Source organism: Scyliorhinus torazame, chromosome 17 (genome assembly GCF_047496885.1).
Source record: "Scyliorhinus torazame isolate Kashiwa2021f chromosome 17, sScyTor2.1, whole genome shotgun sequence".
Classification (NCBI taxonomy): Eukaryota; Metazoa; Chordata; class Chondrichthyes; order Carcharhiniformes; family Scyliorhinidae; genus Scyliorhinus; species Scyliorhinus torazame.
In genome coordinates this window covers 155,115,695-155,136,234 of record NC_092723.1, presented here as the reverse complement: position 1 = coordinate 155,136,234, position 20,540 = coordinate 155,115,695, and the positions used below count along the sequence as shown (strand labels likewise).

General features: G+C 49.4%; 1 protein-coding gene across 3 annotated transcripts in view; it reads right to left on the bottom strand.

Annotated features, from left to right (window-relative positions):
* Positions 1-3,222: 3,222 nt before the first annotated feature.
* The window catches only part of abca3b (ATP-binding cassette, sub-family A (ABC1), member 3b), a 238,092-nt gene continuing 220,774 nt past the window's right edge, over positions 3,223-20,540 (bottom strand). For 2 of the 3 annotated variants that reach the window (XM_072481322.1, XM_072481323.1), the window contains exon 31: positions 3,223-14,604. In XM_072481322.1, coding sequence (XP_072337423.1) covers positions 14,473-14,604 — 132 coding nt within the window. In that variant the 3' untranslated portion in view covers positions 3,223-14,472. The remainder of the gene's footprint in view (positions 14,605-20,540) is intronic. The other variant, XM_072481324.1, reaches the window with a different exon arrangement.

Genomic DNA, 20,540 nt, shown 5'->3' with positions numbered 1-20,540 from the left:
TCTCCAAACGATCTAAATCCTGCTGTATCCTCTGACCGTCCTCATCGCTATCCGCAATTCCACCAACCTTTGTGTCGTCCGCAAACTTACCAATCAGACCAGTTACATTTTCCTCCAAATTATTTATATATACTACGAACAGGGACTTCCAGTGACGGCGGGCGGGAGGCAGCCGCACACTGGAGGGCTCCCGCTCGGGAATACGAATTTCGGAATTTTAATGCTCGGTCCCGGGGGCAACGGAGGCTGAAAAGGCGTAAGGAGGCACAGGGAGGAGAAATGTCCAACTTTGGGAGAAAAACGGCCGTGAAAAAGGGGGTTAACGGAAGTCCACCGGTGAGTGAAAAAGTCAGCGCAGGAACTGTAAGGAAAGCGGAAGCTGGAGCACCAGGGGAGGCCGCATCACTCACAGCAGAAGAAATTACCAAGGTGATGGTTGTGGAACTTGAAAAACAGTTCACAAAACACATGGAAGCGATGAAGGAGGAGATGGGGGCTGCATTGAAAGTGCTGGTGGAGGGGGCGATTGCCCCGGTGAGGGCGGCGGTATCAAGCGCAGTGGCCGAGGTGCGAGAGCAAGGTGAGACACTGAAGGAAGTGGAAGAAGCATTATCGCAGCACAGTGATCAACTCACCTCGATGGGGAAGGAGTTGCGGAGGGTGATAGAGACCAACAAGGGTCTGCGAGCCAAAATGGAAGACCTGGAAAACAGATCCAGGTGACAGAATCTGAGGATTGTGGGTCTGCCCGAAGGGGTGGAAGGCAGGAGGCTGACGGAGTATTTTGCTACGATGTTGGCGAAGCTATTGGGGAAGGGGGAAGATCCCTCCCGATATGAACTGGATCGGGCTCATCGGTCGTGGAGGCCTATATCAAAGGCGAGTGAGCCGCCAAGAGTAGTAACCCTGTGTTTCCGTAGGTATAGCGTGAAGGAGAAAGTCCTGTGCTTGGCAAAGCAGAAGAGGGAGGTGCAGTGGGCTGGAGCTGATATACGTATATACCAGGACTTTACGGTGGAGCTGGCGAGGAGGCGGGCTGCCTTCAGCTGGGTGAAGAAGGCACTGTACATCAGCAAGGTGCAGTGCGGCATTGTATATCCAGTTAAGTTGAGGGTGACCTATGAATCCAAGGACTTTTATTTTGGGATGGGGAAAGCAGTGTCTACAATTCATGGGTTTGTTTTATTTGATGCTTATATTGTCAGGTGGGCCGTTGTTTGGGGTGGTGGGAGAATGGGATCGTTGTTGTTGATAAGGGGATTGACATTGTATTTGTTACCGTTTACTGCTTGTTGGTGGGGTGTAAATTCTGAAGAAAATGTGAAAATAAAAATATATTTTAAAAATATATATATATACTACGAACAGCAAAGGTCCCAGCACTGATCCCTGCGGAACGCACTAGTCACAGCCCTCCAATCTGAAAAGCACCCTTCCATTGCTACTCTCTGCCTTCTATGACCGAGCCAGTTCTGTACCCAGAGCCTAGCTGGGAACAGCATTCCAAATTTCTGCTTTTGTACAGGGCCAATTTCGCCTGGTTGAATTTGGCTCTGCGCTTTGCGAGGTCTGCCCCAATGTCCTGGTGCCGGAAAGGCAACCATGCAGCTGTGCATGCCGCTAATAGCCAGCTGTAAACCTAAGGCCACAGGTTGTATAGGTGTCCCCCCCACCCCAAACCACCCCGAGGTGCCCTCTGGCCCAGCGACCCATCAGCTATATGGGCGCACTCCAGCGTAACCAGTGCCACTGGGATGAGTGTGTGTGGGGATTGCAATGTGTATAGCGGCTGTAGCTTGTCAGCCTCCCAAGTGTCAATCATGGACACGGCGAATCCTGCACCCTGTTTCATTGGAATTGATTGTTCCACGTGGCAACGGTGCTAGCCCCTCCACAGTTCACTGAATCAGTCCAGGTTCAGCGCCAGTTTTGCTGTCATGAAAGTCCACGAATCCTGCCCGACATCAACATTTAGTCTCAGGAACAGGCATTTAACATTTATGGAAGCATTCATTAGAAACAGGGAGGATATAAAAATTTAAATGTAAAAAGAGCTTGCATTTAACCTTTCATATTATTGGGATGTCCCAAAGAGCTTCACAGCCAATTGGGTAATTTTTGAAATGTATTGAAATGTAATGTAGGATAAGCAAAAGCAAATTTGTGGTGGCATTAAATTATATTATGTCAGCACGTGGCACAGTGGTTAGCATTGCTGCCTTACGGCGCTGAGGACCCGGGTTTGAATCCCGGCCCTGGGTCACATTCTCCTAGTGTCTGCATCGATTTAACCCCCACAATCCAAAGATGTGCAGGTTAGGTGGATTGGCCACGCTAAATTGCCCCTTAATTAGAAAGAAAATAATTGGTACTCTAAATTTATAAAAAAGAGAAAAAAAGTTTTACATCAGAGAGCATATATCTGAGGGCGGCACGGTAGTTAGCACTGCTGCTTCACAGCGTCAGGGGCCCAGGTTTAATTCCGATCTTGGGTGACTGTGTGGAGTTTGCACCTTCTCCCCGTGTCCGCGTGGGTTTCCTCCAGTTTCCTCCCACAGTTCAACGATGTGGAGATTAGGTAGATTGGCTATGATGAATTGCCCCTCAGTGTCCAAAGGTTGGTTGGGGTTATGGGCAGAAGATTGGGCCTCGGTAGTGTGCTCTTTCAGAAGGATGGTGCAGACTCGATGGGCCAAATTGTCTCCTTCTGCACGGTAGGGATTTTCTATATTTAATACAATACTCAGATCTCACCTGCACTCTCTCAGTACTGCACTGAAATGTGAGCTCTCTGGAGTGGGATTCTCTGTTGTGCCGGCAGTGCACCCACTCCTGGGGATTTCCTGACGGTGTGGGACTGCCCACAATGGGAAACCCCATTGGCCGGCTGGCAGCACGGAGAATCCCTCTGCCGGCGGGGACGGGCCACACCAAAAAACTGGTGCGGCGGGACGGAGAATCCCACCCTATATATTCAAGGTGTAAAAATCTTTGAACAAGATTTGTTGACAAGATGTTGTAACAAGAACAGGGAGCGCTGGAATAACAGATGCAGCAGACCAGCTGAGGTTTTCCAGCATTCTCTGTTCTTGTTTCAGATTCCAGCATCTGTAGTATTTTGCTTATTTGAATACTGTAATCCTAATTGGAAATAATCGCAAATACTGTTCATTGGAAACTGTTCAGGTTCTAGTTCACAATACACAAAAAAAATCACAAAGATTTATGAGTTGTTAAAGTGCAGATTTTAATTAAAAAAATAAACTTCATATTCGAGAATACAAAGTGAGCAGCAGGAGACAGTATTAATCATTGTTTTACATTCATTGGATTTGAATTGCATGGTGGAAACCAAGTCGGTGCCAATCCGGGTAACAGTCTTTAGCAGCATATCTCAAAGTCAGAATGAACATTCAGCATCATCACAGTGATAGCTTGAAACCTGTGCTGATTGGTTGCTTTGCAACACTACTGCACGGCATCGACTGCAACAAATCTGGACTCTTCTTTCACTTTGGTTATTCAGTGTTGGGTTATTCGGTATTTGGGACACTGAAACAGAGGTTTTAGATAAATAGAGGTGCTTGATATCAGTTTGACTCAGATCGGAACCAATGGGCCTGATTTTTCATTGTTGGGAGGCGGTATTGAGGATCTAGCTTGTGATGCCAGGACATGACGAGTGAGCTGCCATCAATTTTGGATTATTTGAAATGCCGTGAGGTTGACACATGGCATCAAAACCTCGGGAATGGACTCCAATGTATTTAAAAAGCAGACTCATCATGATCACAAGTACAAATAGGAATCAGGCTCTCATCATCCATCAGTTGCTGTAAGGCTTTCCTTTGCGCAACCAACACTAGTGTCCATAATAAAGTGACATTTTGAGATACAACAGTATAGGTTCTTTACTATCACCTGAGCCAGACCTCAGCTTCAATAAATCGAATCTCAGTAATGCCCCATATACTATTCCCATTGATAGGCTCCAAATATGTTAAATATTTCTGGTTAACATATACAGTATAAATTCAGACGATAATGTTTTGATAAAAACACTAAAGTATTGATGCATTTACACTATGTGACTGGGTGGGATCACTGGCAGATCAGGAACACGGGTTTGTTAGTGGAGATCAGGATTTTTAAAGTTTTGTTAAATCAAATGAAAATGACAAGCGCTTGTGGTGGGACAGTGCTCATTTTCTGGTAACTGGAATGAATCTATCTGCACATTACCCGGTACAAAGTCTTCATGGAGTTAGCATTGCACTTCAAATTTCTCAAGTATCTCCCAGAGAAGATTAGATATTGCTGACAGACTGATATCCTAAGATTACACATAGGAGCCCTCAAAACAATGATTATGGTCTGAGACCAACAGGTCTCCTCAGCCACAGAAAGATGCTTCTTGCATTGAATGTTGATGTTTTGATCCATGGTCCCATTTCACCCACTGTTTTAAGGTCTCAACTACAATTGGTTTGGAAAACAGTTTCCATACCTGTAGAATGCCACCTTCCCCCACCCATGCCGTCCCCACCCCCTTCCTGAATCTTTACTGAAACTACTTTCCTGTAAAATACAGGAATATCTGTAGATATAAAAATAGACTACTCAATTTCTAGCTTTGAGTGGTCTGGTGAACAGCAAAGGTTTAATTACCAGCAAATAATTTAGTCAGGACCAGATCGAGTTTAGTTACCAGGAACAAATTAAAGTGAGTCTCAGATTCAGTTTCATGTGGAGCAGATAGGGAGAAATCATTCCCATTGGTGGAAGGATCAAGAACCAGCGGACACCAATTCAAGGTGATCGGTCAAAGAAACTATGGGGACTTTTATTTTTACATGGAGAGCAAGAGCATTTAGGATCTGGAATATGTTGCCCGAGTATGGTGGTGAAAATTCAACCGTGGCTTTCAAAAGGGAATTGGATAATTTTCTGAAGAGAAAAAATGAACAGCTATGGGGAAAAGGTGGGAGAGTGGAACTAAGTGGCTGGCACTTACAGAAAGCAGGCACAGACATGACAACCGACCAAATGGCACAGGAAAAGCCTTTCTTTGATTCTATGTGCCATTTGAGCAGCTGGGGAATGGAGCCATTATGTTACATCTATTTCTCCTGACAAGTCAGGATGGCGTGTGGCTTGGAGGGGAACTTGCAGGTGGTACTGTTCCCATGTTTCTGTTGCCCTTGTAATCCTTGGTGGTGGAGTTCTCAGGTTTGGATGGTACTGTCAAAGGAGCCTTGGTGAGTTGCCAGAGTGCATCCTGTAGATGGTACACACTGCTACCACAATGTGTTGGTTGCAGAGGGAGTGAATTTTTAAAGTGGTGGATAGGATGCCAGTCAAGTAGGCTCCTTTGTCCCGATTAGTGTTGAACTTCCAGGGTGTTGGAGTTGCACTCATCCAGACAAGTGGAGAGTATTCCACCACACTCCTGATTTGTTTCCAAATGTGGTGGACAGGCTTTGGAGAGTCAGGAAGTGAGTAATAGAATCATAGAATCCCTACAGTGCAGAAGGAAGCCATTCAGTCCATTGGGTCTGCGCCGACCCCCCTAAAGAGCACCCTTCACAGGCCCCCGCCCTATTGTAACTCTACCTAACCCTTTGGACACTAAGTGGACTAGCATGGCCAATCCACCTAACCTGCACATCGTTGGAAACCAGCGCACACAGAGGAAACCCACGCAGACATGGGGAGAACATGCAAACTGCATACAGTCACCGAAGGTCAGAATCGAACCCGAGCGCCCCTGGCGCTGTGAAGCAGTAGTGCTAACCATGGTGCCACTGTTACTCACCGCAGAATTCCCCGCTTTTGATCTGCTCCTGCAGTCACAGTATTTATATGGCTGGTCCAGTTCAATTTCTGAACAATAGTAACTCCCAGGATGTTGATAGTGGGGGAATTCAATATGCTAATGCCATTGAATGTCAAGGGGATATGGTTGGATTCTCTCTTGCTGCAGATGGTCATTGCCTGGCAATGACTGCTGGAACTTGGATTGTGTCTTGTAAAAAGTTTGCTTGAACAATAAAGCATTTTCATTATACTCTCGTACCCGACTCCTCTGTGACCACTAAAGTAAGGTAGCTCTGTTAATTAAGGATGTCATTAGTATAGTAGTGAGAGATAACCTTGGCTCAAAAGAGAAAAACATAGAATCAGTTTGGGTAGAGATCAGACATAGGAAAGGTAAGGAGTCACTTGTGGAAGTAATTCTTAGGTTCCCTAACAGTTTTTCACTTTCGGACAGAGTATAAAGGAAGAAATAAATGGGACAATTTCGCAGAGCAGTACAGTATACGGCCAACCAGGGAGCAGGCTACCCTAGACTGGATAATGAACAATGAATCAGGGTTAATTAATAATCTCATGGTACAAGTGCCTTTAGCTGACAGCAATCATCACAATGAAATTTCAAGTTCAAGTTCAGTTTGAAGGGGTGAAGTGTGGGTGTAAGACTAGTATTTTAAACTCGTACAAAAGATAATTATAAGGCTATGAAAGCGTAGCTAGCTAAGTGAATGGGGAATGGTAGGACAGGAGAGATACTGTGGCAGACCTTTAAAGAGATATTTAATAATGCTCATCAAAGATTTCTCCCAGTAAGACTCTTTGTGAAGGGTGCATCATCCATGGCTGAATAAACAAGTTAAAGATTATATTAAATTGAAACAAACCTGCAAAGATTACTGGTCGGTCAGAATATTTGTCAGATTTTAAGAACCAGTAAAGAAAGACTAAAAAAAGAGGGAGAAAGTTGAGTATGAGAGAAAGCTAGCTAGCAACATAAAAGTAGATAGTAAGAGTTTATGCAAGCATTAAAATAGGAAAAGAGTAACTAAAGCTAGTGTTGGTCCTGTAGAGATCGAGTCTGGTGAATTGAAGATGGAGAAGAAATGGAGGTGTTGAAGAGGTATTTTGTGCCTGACTTCACAGAAGACATAGAAAACTCCCCAAAATTAAAAGGTGAACAGGAAGGATGAACTTAAAATCAGCATCACTTGAAAAGCTGCTGGGAAAACTATTAGATCTAAAGGCTAACAAGACCCCAGGCCAGACCACCTGCATCCTAGTGTCTTAAAAGTGGTTGCAGAGATAGTACATGCATTTGCTATTATCTTCCAAAATTCTTTAGATTCTGGAAGGGCCCGAGTGGATTGGAAAATAACTTGGGTAATAACTTTATTCAAGAAAGAGGCAGATAGAAGGCAGGAACCACAGGCCAGTTACCCTAACATCTGCCACAGGTGAATTGTATTATTGAGGTTATGATCATATTATCATAATGTCAGACAGAGCCTTTGTGAATGGGAAAACGTGTTTTACTAATTTACTGCATTTTTTGAGAAGTAACAAGCAAGGTAGATAAAGGGGAACTTGCAGGTGTGATGTATTTGGATTTCCAAATGACATTTGAAAAGGTGCCACATAAAAAGTTACTACATGAGATAGGAGAACATTGTGTAGCGGATAACATAATAGCAAGGATGAAGGAGGGTGGCACGGTGGTGCGGTGGTTAGCACTGCTGCATCACGGCGCTGAGGTCCCAGGTTCGATCCCTGCCCCAGGTCACTGTCCGTGTGGAGTTTGCACATTCTCCCCATGTCTGCGTGGGTCTCACCCCCACAACCCAAAGATGTGCAGGGTAGGTGGATTGGCCATGCTAAATTGCTCCTTATTTGGGAAAAAAAGAATTGGATACTCTAAATTTATTTTTAAAAAGTATGAAGGTTTGGTTAGCTAGAAATGGAGAGTAGGGACAAAGGGGTATTTTTCCAAGTGAGCAAGCTGTAATTAGTGGAGTGTCGTAGGGATTAATGCTGGGGCTCAACTATTTACAATCTCCATCAATTATTTGGATGAAAAGACTGTTATGGTAGCTAAATTTGCCAATGACACCGAGAGAGGTAAGAAAGTAAGTTGTCAAGAGAAGGTAGAGAGTCTGCAAAGAAGTATAGACAGGTTAAATGAATGGGTCACAATTTGGCAGATCGAGTATAATGTGTGAAAGTGTGAACTTGTCGGACTTTGGCAGGAAGAATGGAAAAGCAGCATACTAGTTAAATGGTGAGGAGGTGCAGAACTCGGTGGTACAGAGGAATCTGGGTGTCCTGGTACATGAATCACAAAAAGTTAGTATGCAGGTACAGCAAATGATTATGAAGACAAATAGAATTTTGGAGTTTATTGCGAGGGTAATGGAATTAAAAATTGGGACCTTTTACTGCAGCTGCACAGGGCATTGGTGAGACCACATCTGGAACACTGTACAGTTTTGGTCTCTTTATTTGAAAATATATATAACTGCTTTTGAGAAGGTTTGCTTGACTCATTGGGGCTTATCATATGAAGAAAGGTTGGACAGGTTGGGTCTATACCCATCACAGTTTAGAAGAATGAAATCATCAGGGGTCTTGACAGGGTGGATGTAGAGAGTATGGATCCTCTTGTGGGAGAAAGAATTAGGGGTCATTATTTAAAAATAGGGGCCACCCATTTAAAACAGAGATGAAGCACATTTTTTTTCTCTCGTGAGTCTTTGGAACTTTCTTCCTGAGAAGGGGATGGGAGCAGAGTCTCTGAATATTTTTAAGGCAGAGGTGGATAGGTTATTGGTGAGCAAGGATGGGTTATCAGGTAAGGTAAGATGCATGATTTGAGATACTATCAGATCAGCCATCGTCTTATTAAATGGCAGCGCAGACTCGAGGGCTGAATGGCCTACTCTGCTTCTTGATCATATGAAACATAAGTGGATTTGATGGGGTGGATACTGGGAGGATATTTCCACTTGCGGGAGAGTCTAGAACTAGGGGACACAGGGCATGATCCACTGGCTGCATCCCACTGGAACTGGGATGGGACGCAGCCGGTAGATCCTGAGAGAGGCCTCTCCCAGGATTCCCTACGGTGGTTACGCCTCATGAGATCTCACGAGACGTTGTGATCTGGATCTCGCCCAGTCTCGCACAGTTAAGTGAGTTTCACAATTAAGTGACTCATTGGGGCTTATCAGATGAAGAAAGGTTGGACAGGTTGGGTTTCACAATTAAGTGAGTGGTTAGCACTGCTGCCTCATGCCGCCGAGGACCCAGGTTCAATCCTGGCCCTGGGTCACTGTCCGAGTGGCGTTTGCACATCCTCCCAGTGTCCACGTGGGCCTCACCCCCACAACCCAAAAAGATGTGCAGGCTAAGTGGATTGGCCACGCTAAATTATCCCTTAATTGGAAAAAATAGTTGGGTACTCTAAATTCAAAAAAAAGAATTGTACTTTTATTTCGGTGCATCGGTCATTACTAACGATCCATAACTTGAGCAGGATCATTATTTCTAACAAACAACAACTCTAGGTTTACAAGAATAGTTCTGGGAATGAGCAACTTCAGTTAGGAGGATAGTTTGGAGACGTAGGGACTGTTGTCCTTGGAGAGAAGGCAATGATTTGATAGAGGTGTTCAAAATCATGAGGGGCCTGGACAGAATAGATAGGGAAAAGCTGTTCCCGCTTGTAAAAGGATGAAGAATGAGTGGACAGATTTAAAGTGAGTGGCAAAAGAAGCAAATGTGATGTGGGATAAAATTTCTTCACACAGCGAGTGCTTGGGGTCTGAAAGGCACTGTCTGGAAGCGTGGTGGAGGCTGGTTCAATTGAGGCATGAAAGAGGGCATTGAATGATTAGTTGAATAGAAACAATGTGCAGGGGAAAAGGCAGGGGAATGGCATCAAGTCATCATGCTCATTTGGAGAGATGGTGCAGGTACGATGGGCCGAATAGTCTCCTTCTGCACAATATCAATTCTGTGATCATGCCTGGTAACAAGCTATAATCTGGTACGAGGTCAGCCTTCTGAATTGTAGCTGAGGCGGGACTAGAATTCAGACCTGAATGCAGAGGACTCCAGTGTTACAACAGGAACTGCACCTTGATCCTCAGGTGCAAAACAGGGTGCAGAAGGACCCAACTGCATGACACATTGGGCAAGGTGGTATATCGATCAATTCATCAGCCTGTTTGCTCAGCTCACTTTATGATGTTTTATATTGGAACAAGACGATTGAACAAATGGGGTTGTCTCCAGTGTAATATAATCCAGTTCACGCTTAACAAAGGTTGTGTACAGCACCAAGGGCTAAATCCCATTTCTTATCCTGACTAATTACTGCAACATGCCCAGTCACAATCTCAGAGTATGAGGCCTTAATTCAAACATCCTGAACCAGCCCAACCCCAGCGCACTCTGAACCATCCCAACTCCAGCACACTCTGAACTAGCCCAACCCCAGCACACTCTGAACCAGCCCAACTCCAGCACACTCTGAACCATCCCAACTCCAGCACACTCTGAACTAGCCCAACCCCAGCACACTCTGAACCAGCCCAACCCCAGCACACTCTGAACCAGCCCAACTCCAGCACACTCTGAACCAGCCCAACTCCAGCACACTCTGAACCAGCCCAACTCCAGCACACTCTGAACCAGCCCAACTCCAGCACACTCTGAACCAGCCCAACTCCAGCACACTCTGAACCAGCCCAACTCCAGCACACTGTGAACCAACCCAACTCCAGCACACTCTGAACCAGCCCAACTCCAGCACACTCTGAACCATCCCAACTCCAGCACACTCTGAACCAGCCCAACCCCAGCACACTCTGAACCAGCCCAACTCCAGCACACTCTGAACCAACCCAACCCCAGCACACTCTGAACCAGCCCAACTCCAGCACACTCTGAACCAACCCAACTCCAGCACACTCTGGACCAGCCCAACTCCAGAACACTGTGAACCAACCCAACTCCAGCACACTCTGAACCAGCCCAACACCAGCACACTGTGAACCAACCCAACTCCAGCACACTCTGAACCAGCCCAACTCCAGAACACTGTGAACCAACCCAACTCCAGCACACTCTGAACCAGCCCAACTCCAGCACACTCTGAACCAGCCCAACTCCAGCACACTCTGAACCAACCCAACTCCAGCACACTCTGAACCATCCCAACTCCAGCACACTCTGAACTAGCCCAACCCCAGCACACTCTGAACCATCCCAACTCCAGCACACTGTGAACCAGCCCAACTCCAGCACACTGTGAACCAACCCAACTCCAGCACACTCTGGACCAGCCCAACTCCAGCACACTCTGAACCAACCCAACCCCAGCACACTCTGAACCAGCCCAACTCCAGAACACGGTGAACCAACCCAACTCCAGCACACTCTGAACCAGCCCAACTCCAGAACACTGTGAACCAAACCAACTCCAGCACACTCTGGACCAGCCCAACTCCAGCACACTCTGAACCAGCCCAACTCCAGCACACTCTGAACCAGCCCAACTCCAGCACACTCTGAACCATCCCAACTCCAGCACACTCTGAACCAGCCCAACTCCAGAACACTGTGAACCAACCCAACTCCAGCACACTCTGAACCAGCCCAACTCCAGCACACTCTGAACCAGCCCAACTCCAGCACACTCTGAACCATCCCAACTCCAGCACACTCTGAACCAGCCCAACACCAGCACACTCTGAACCAGCCCAACTCCAGCACACTCTGAACCAGCCCAACTCCAGCACACTCTGGACCAGCCCAACTCCAGCACACTCTGAACCAGCCCAACCCCAGCACACTCTGAACCAGCCCAACTCCAGCACACTCTGAACCAGCCCAACTCCAGCACACTCTGAACCAACCCAACCCCAGCACACTCTGAACCAGCCCAACTCCAGCACACTGTGAACCAACCCAACTCCAGCACACTCTGAACCAGCCCAACTCCAGCACACTCTGAACCATCCCAACTCCAGCACACTCTGAACCAGCCCAACCCCAGCACACTCTGAACCAGCCCAACTCCAGCACACTCTGAACCAACCCAACCCCAGCACACTCTGAACCAGCCCAACTCCAGCACACTCTGAACCAACCCAACTCCAGCACACTCTGGACCAGCCCAACTCCAGAACACTGTGAACCAACCCAACTCCAGCACACTCTGAACCAGCCCAACACCAGCACACTGTGAACCAACCCAACTCCAGCACACTCTGAACCAGCCCAACTCCAGAACACTGTGAACCAACCCAACTCCAGCACACTCTGAACCAGCCCAACTCCAGCACACTCTGAACCAGCCCAACTCCAGCACACTCTGAACCAACCCAACTCCAGCACACTCTGAACCATCCCAACTCCAGCACACTCTGAACTAGCCCAACCCCAGCACACTCTGAACCATCCCAACTCCAGCACACTCTGAACCAGCCCAACTCCAGCACACTGTGAACCAACCCAACTCCAGCACACTCTGGACCAGCCCAACTCCAGCACACTCTGAACCAACCCAACCCCAGCACACTCTGAACCAGCCCAACTCCAGAACACGGTGAACCAACCCAACTCCAGCACACTCTGAACCAGCCCAACTCCAGAACACTGTGAACCAAACCAACTCCAGCACACTCTGGACCAGCCCAACTCCAGCACACTCTGAACCAGCCCAACTCCAGCACACTCTGAACCAGCCCAACTCCAGCACACTCTGAACCATCCCAACTCCAGCACACTCTGAACCAGCCCAACTCCAGAACACTGTGAACCAACCCAACTCCAGCACACTCTGAACCAGCCCAACTCCAGCACACTCTGAACCAGCCCAACTCCAGCACACTCTGAACCATCCCAACTCCAGCACACTCTGAACCAGCCCAACACCAGCACACTCTGAACCAGCCCAACTCCAGCACACTCTGAACCAGCCCAACTCCAGCACACTCTGGACCAGCCCAACTCCAGCACACTCTGAACCAGCCCAACTCCAGAACACTCTGAACCAGCCCAACTCCAGCACACACTGAACCAGCCCAACTCCAGCACACTCTGAACCAGCCCAACTCCAGCACACTCTGAACCAGCCCAACTCCAGCACACTCTGAACCAGCCCAACTCCAGCACACTCTGAACCATCCCAACTCCAGCACATTCTGAACCAGCCCAACTCCAGCACACTCTGAACCATCCCAACTCCAGAACACTCTGAACCAGCCCAACTCCAGCACACTCTGAACCAGCCCAACTCCAGCATACTCTGAACCAGCCCAACTCCAGCACACTCTGCACCAGCCCAACTTCAGCACACTCTGAACCAGCCCAACTCCAGCACACTCTGAACCAGCCCAACTCCAGCACACTCTGAACCATCCCAACTCCAGCACATTCTGAACCAGCCCAACTCCAGCACACTCTGAACCATCCCAACTCCAGAACACTCTGAACCAGCCCAACTCCAGCACACTCTGAACCAGCCCAACTCCAGCATACTCTGAACCAGCCCAACTCCAGCACACTCTGCACCAGCCCAACTTCAGCACACTCTGAACCAGCCCAACTCCAGCACACTCTGAACCAGCCCAACTCCAGCACACTCTGAACCTGCCCAGCACCAGCACACTCTGAACCATCTCAACTCCAGCACACTCTGAACCAGCCCAACTCCAGCACACTCTGAACCTGCCCAGCACCAGCACACTCTGAACCATCCCAACTCCAGCACACTCTGAACCAGCCCAACTCCAGCACACTCTGAACCAGCCCAACTCCAGCACACTCTGAACCAGCCCAACTCCAGCACACTCTGAACCTGCCCAGCACACTCTGAACCATCCCAACTCCAGCACACTCTGCACCAGCCCACCTCCAGCACACTCTGAACCTGCCCAGCACCAGCACACTCTGAACCTGCCCAGCACACTGTGAACCAGCCCAACTCCAGCACATTCTGAACCAGCCCAACTCCAGAACACTCTGAACAAGCCCAACTCCAGCACACTCTGAACCAGCCCAACTCCAGCACCCTATGAACCATCCCAACTCCAGAACACTCTGAACCAGCCCAGCTCCAGCACACTCTGAACCAGCCCAACTCCAGCACACTCTGAACCAGCCCAACTCCAGCACACTCTGAACCTGCCCAGCACCAGCACACTCTGAACCAGCCCAACTCCAGCACACTCTGCCCCAGCCCAACTCCAGCACACTCTGAACCAGCCCAACTCCAGCACACTCTGAACCAGCCCAACTCCAGCACACTCTGAACTAGCCCAACTTCAGCACACTCTGAACCAGCCCAACTCCAGCACACTGTGAACCTGCCCAGCACCAGCACATTCTGAACCAGCCCAGCACCTGCACACTCTGAACCTGCCCAGCACCAGCACACTGTGAACCTGTCGAGATCCAGTACGCTGTGAACCAGCCCAACCCCTGCAGAGTCCGGGCCTCTCAGGTTTAGTGTTAACTTTACTCTGGGTTTTATTTCTACTGCACTGTTTGCCCCGCCCTGTATAGACATGCTCCTGTGCATGGCCCCTTCACCTAGAACCCGCCTCCTGTGAGTTCATGGTCATGGTCAAGGACAGGAGTTCAGTTTGATCAGTGTTAATCTGATCTTTCCTCTGAATGAAACTGGAATTGCGCGAAGCTGAGGAACACCTGCTCGAGGGAGATCTGGTTGACTGAATAATCCTTGACATTGTATGTCTCCTTGGCCCTTTCTAGTGTGCCGAAAATCTGTAAACAAGGGGAGGAAAATGGAAGTGATTCTCCAACTACATGCAAGCATGACAATTACAAGCTCAAGCTACTAGTAACATCAGCTGGCGGTGAGCAAAGAGTTAGTATCAGCAAGCAGTGAATTGTGTTGATAGGTTACTGTTCTCAGTTACTCTGAGTGCCAGTGATGGGTTAGTAATTTAAGTTACAATGTGGTTATTAATCTCAGTTACAGTGAGTAGGTTAGTATCAGCAAGCAGCGAATGCCATCGATAGGTTAGACATCTGTTAACTGAGTACTATCTGTGAGTTGATATCAGGATCAGTGAGTACTATGAATAGCCATGATGTGGAGATGCCGGCGTTGGACTGGGGTGAGCACAGTACGAAGTCTTACAACACCAGGTTAAAGTCCAACAGGTTTGTTTCGATGTCACTAGCTTTCGGAGCGCTGCTCCTTCCTCAGGTGAATGAAGAGGTATGTTCCAGAAACACATATATAGCCAGATTCAAAGATGCCAAACAATGCTTGGAATGCGACCATTAGCAGGTGATTAAATCTTTACAGATCCAGGAGGTGGTGACCGAAACCTGACCCGTGACATTCAGCGTGGGTAGCGTGTTTCTGGAACATACCTCTTCATTCACCTGAGGAAGGAGCAGCGCTCCGAAAGCTAGTGACATCGAAACAAACCTGTTGGACTTTAGCCTGGTGTTGTAAGACTTCGTACTGTACTATCAATAGGTTGGTATCAGCAAGCAAATAGTACTATTGATACATTCGTAATTTCAGTTACAGTGAGTATAATCTATGGGTTAGTATCAGCAAGCAGTGAGTAGTCTCGATAGTTTAGTAATCTTAGTTTACTGTGAGAACGTTTGACTTCTAGTGGTGGCCATGGAATGAGTGGTCACACATTTGGTAGCTCCCGCTTGAGGTGTTTTATTTTGGTCCTTTTCCCCGTTTGCTGGGCTGATATTTTGGTGGAAAAAGGTGCAGAGGTGGTGGAGGGAAGTAAGGTTCCACTGGTGGTGTCGGTGGATGGATTTGCAGACCAAAAATGGGTCGAGAAGGACGGAGGTGTTGGAGTAAGAAACTCTTTGTGCGACACAGGGGAAGATGGTGTCGGGTAAAGGGTCGGCCCTACCAGCCCAATGGTCGACGGAGCAGCTGATGGACATCTTGAATGAGAAGTATAGCAGGCAGAGAAGGGAATCTCAGGAGGACCTGACAAAGGTGATAGACTCGCTAAAAGCGAGGATCGATCAGGTGGAGCAGAGGCTAGAGACCCAGAGGCAAGCGATCCATAAAGTGGAGGAAGTGATGGGGGAGCACGAGGAGCAGCTTACCTCGTTGGTGGCCAAGATTGGGATGATGTGGGAGACCCAGAAGCGGCTAAAGAAGGTGGAATATCTGGAAAACTGTTCTGGAGACAAAATTTAAGAAGTGTTGGGATGCCAGAGGGCATCGAGGGAGCAGACGCCGGCTCATATGTAGCCAAAATGCTGGAGCAGAGGATGACGGAGGGGGCCCTCGACCGGCCCCTGGAGGTTGACCGGGCATATAGGGGGCTGATGAGGAAGCCGTAGGTGACCACTCCGCCAAGGGCGATGGTGGTGAGGCTCCACCAGTTCCTAGACAAAGAAGATTTTGCGGCGGCCCAGGCAGATGAAGAGATGCACCTGAGAATATATCAAGACCTGGGTGTGGAACTGACCAAGAGGCATGCCGCGTTCAACCGAGTCAAGGCTGCCCTCTTAAAGAAGGGGGTGAAGTTCAGGATGCTCTATCTGGCCCACCTTGGCAGAGGAGGGGGGTGGGGTGCCCCCTGATCAGGCTGGTCACATGGAACTTGGGGGGGGGTGGCTGAATGGACAAGTTAAACGGTCGCACGTGTTTGCAAACCTGAGGAGCTTGAAGGCGGATGTGGCCTTTTTGCAAGAAACACATTTGAAGATCGCGGACCAGAGTAGGCTCAGGAAAGGTGGGTAGCGCAAATCCTCCATTCAGGATTAGATATGAAGATGTGGGGGGTGGGGGTGCTGATAAATAAGCGAGTAGCGTTTGAGGTGGGGAATATACTCGCAGATTCGGGAGGAAGGTTCATGATGATGCCTGGGAAACTGGAGGGGATGCCAGTGGTCTTGGTAAATGTTTATGTTCCAAATTGGAACAATATTGAATTCATGAGGGAAAGATCCCGGACCTGGACTCGCACCGGTTGATTATGGGGGGGGCGGGGGCGCGCGGGATTTCAATACAGTCAATAAACCAGGGTTGGACTGGTCAAGTCCACAGTCGGGGAGGGTGTCGGCAGTGGCGAAGGAGCTAAAGGGGTTCATGGAGTGTATGGGGGGGGGGCAGACCAGTGGAAGTTTGGGAGGCCAAGGGCGAAGGAATTTCTGTACTTCTCCCATGTACACAGGGTGTAATCACGGATCGATTACTTTGTGGTGGATAAGACTCTGCTGGCGGGGGTGATCGACTCTGGGTACTTAGCGATTGTGGTTTCTGACCATGCTCCGCACTGGGTGGACTTGGGGGGGTGGGGGTGGGGGGTGGTGGTGGGGGGGGGGGGGGGTGCCCGCAATGGACACTGGGTGTGGGGTTATTAGCGGATGAGGAAGTTGGCGAGCGGGTGAGGGCCGCCATTTGGGGGTATGTGGAGCTGAACGTCACGGGTGAGGTTTCGGTCACCACGCTATGGGAAGCGCTTGAGGCAGTGGTCAGAGAGGAGTTCATATCGATCTGGGCACACAGAGATAGGACGGCGCAGGCAGAGATGGGTAGGCTGGAGAATGAGATTCTGCGGGTGGATAGGAGGTACTCGGGGCCCCGGAGGCAGGGTTGTTGAAGGGGCAGAAGCTCCAGTTGGAGTTCGGCTAGTGTCTAATGGGAAGGCAGCGGGGCAGTTGCAGAGAGCCAGTGTATGAGTATGGGGAGAAGGCGAGTAGGATGCTGGCTCACCAACTTAGGAAGCAGGAGGCAGAGAGGGAGATTAAAAAGGTGAAGGATGGGAGGGGAAGAGCAGTTCTGTACCCAGTGGGGGTGAATGGGGTCTTTAATGGCGCTTAAGAGCGTCAAGGAGTTGGAGAGGGATTGTGCAGGGGGTGGAACACAGGGTCTCGTTATATGCGGACAAACTGCTGCTTTATATCTCAGATCTGCTGGGAGGTATTGGGGGAATTATGAACATTTTGGAGGAGTTTAGAGATTTTCCGGATATACGTTAAACATAGGGAAGAGTGAGGTCTTTCCGATTGAGACAAGAGCGCAGGAGAGGAGGTTGGGTGAGCTGCCGTTGAGGGAGGTGGGGGCGAGCTTCAGGTATTTGGGCATCCAGGTGACGCGGGGTTGGGAACAACTACACAAATTGAATTTGGCGCAGTTGGTGGAACAGATGAGGGGGGATTTTAAGAGGTGGGACGTGCTCCTGTTGTCGCCGTTGTCACGACTGCAGACAGTGAAAATGACGGTACTCCAGAGGTTCCTATTTGTTTTCCAGAACCTCCTGATCTTCATTCTAAGATCTTTTTTCAGGAAAATGAATGCTCTGATTTCAGGATTTGTGTGCGGCGCTGATGAGGAAGCTGTAGTCGAACACTCCGTCAAGGGCGATGGTGGTGAGGCTCCACCAGTTCCTAGACAAAGAAGATTTTTTGGCGGGCCAGGCAGACGAAGAGTTGCACCTGGGAAGGGAATGAGCTCCGGGTATACCAAGACACGGGTAAAAAAGATGCTGTTGGAATGGGGATGTGTGTGGGAGTCTGGCCTTGCCAAATATAATGAATTATTATTGGGCAGCGGATATAGCCATTAGGAAATGGGTGGTGGGGCAGGGGTCGGTGTGGGAGCGGATGGGGGCAGGGGTCGGTGTGGGAGCGGATGGAGGCAGCCTCGTGTAAGGGCACAAGCTTAGGGGCATTGTTAACGGCACCTCTGCCGGCCAAGTACTCTAAGAGCCCTGTGTTGGTGGCGGCCCTGAGGGTGCGGGGACAGTGGCGGCAGCATCTGTTGGAAGGTGCTTCGGTGTGAGCACCGATTTGCGGGTATCACAGATTTTGCACAGGGAGAGGTTGGATGCGGGGTTTTGAGGGTGGCGGCAGGCAAGGATCGAGCGGTTCAGGGATCTATCAATAGGTTAGTAATCTCAGTTAACTTTGAGTACTATTGATAGCTTAATATCAGCAAACAGCAAATACTAGCAATCTCAATTACACTGAGTATAATCAATGGGGTAGTGTCAGCAAGCAGTGAGTACTATCAATAGGTTAGTAATCTCAATTATGACTTCCGGGTGCGGCGATGACCAGCTAAGCCGCACGTTTCGGCAGCTCCCGGTGGAACGGACTTTTGGGCTCTTAATAAGAGCCCCAACGGCAATTTTAACGGCTAAAAGCACTGTGCGGTAAACCAGAAGGGAATCCCCCCTGGATACGGATGGAAAAAGGAGAGGAAAGTGGCCGGATTGCGGTGGATCCTTTAGAGCAGCGGCAAGGAAGGCAATCAAAAACCAAGATGGCGTCGGAAGGTGGCAGTTTAATATGGGGCCCTGAACAACACGAGTTTTTGAAACGCTGCGTGGAAGAGCTTAAAAAGGAGATGAAGAAGGAGCTGTTGGCCCCGATATTACAGGCGATTGAAGGGCTAAAAGATGAGCAAAAGACCCAGGAGTGGAGCTTCGGGTCGTGAAGGCAGGCTGCCGAGAACGAGGACGATATACAGGGCCTGGTGGTGAAGACGGAGATGCACGAGGCACACCATAAACTATGTGTGGAAAGGCTGGAGGTGCTGGAGAATAATGCGAGGAGGATGAATTTAAGGATTCTCGGTCTTCCTGAAGGTGCAGAAGGGGCGGACGTCGGGGCATATGTGAGCACGATGCTGCACTCGTTGATGGGATCGGAGGCCCCGACGGGTCCGCTGGAGGTGGAGGGAGCCTATCGAGTTATGGCGCGAAGACCAAGGGCTGGAGAAATTCCTCGAGCCATAGTGGTGAGATTCCTCCGTTTTAAGGACAGAGAGATGGTCCTAAGATGGGCAAAGAAAACTCGGAGCAGTAGATGGGAGAACGCGGTGATCCGCGTATATCAAGACTGGAGTGCGGAGGTGGCGAGAAGGAGGGCGAGCTTTAATCGGGCCAAGGCGGTGCTTCATAAAAAGATCAAATTTGGAATGCTGCAGCCGGCAAGACTGTGGGTCACATATCAAGGGTGGCACCACTACTTTGAGACGGCGGATGAGGCGTGGACATTTATTGTTGAAGAGAAAATGGAATGAGTGGGTTATTAAAAAAGAATGTTTGAGACAAAGTGGTGGGGTGAATATGGGGGGGCGAAGAGGGGGGAAAAAGGGGGGAGAGATGATTTTTATGTTGTTAATCCTGCGACCCGGTAACTTTTCTCTCTTCCACAGGTTGTGGGGGAGGGAGGAAGGGAGGTGGAGGAGTTGGGGGCGTTGGCCATTGGGGGCGGGGCCAAAAGGGAAGCGCGGGCTTTGTTCCTGCGCTATGATAATTATGGCGGGAATAGGGAAGCAGGAAGGAGGGGGCGTCGCACGGTGCGAGCCGAGGTCACGGGGGGAAGCCGAGGTCGGCCAGAGTTTGCTGACTTCTGGGAGCAACATGGGGGGTGTAACTACGCTAGTGGGGGATCTAGCGGGGGTGGGGGGGGGGGGGTGGGAGGGGGGATTTACTGGGTTGCTGCTGCTGGGGAGAAGGGGGAGCTGGTATGGGGTGGGGTGGGCGGGGCGGGGGGGGCACCGCCTGGGGGGGACACAGCTGCATGGGAACCGGGTGAGGAGCTGGGTAAAAGGGGATGGCTAATCGACAAGGGGGGGGGGGGGGGGGTAAAGAGCCCCCCAACCCGGCTGATCACATGGAATGTGAGAGGGCTGAACGGGCCGATAAAGAGGGCACGGGTACTCGCACACCTAAAGAAACTTAAGGCAGATG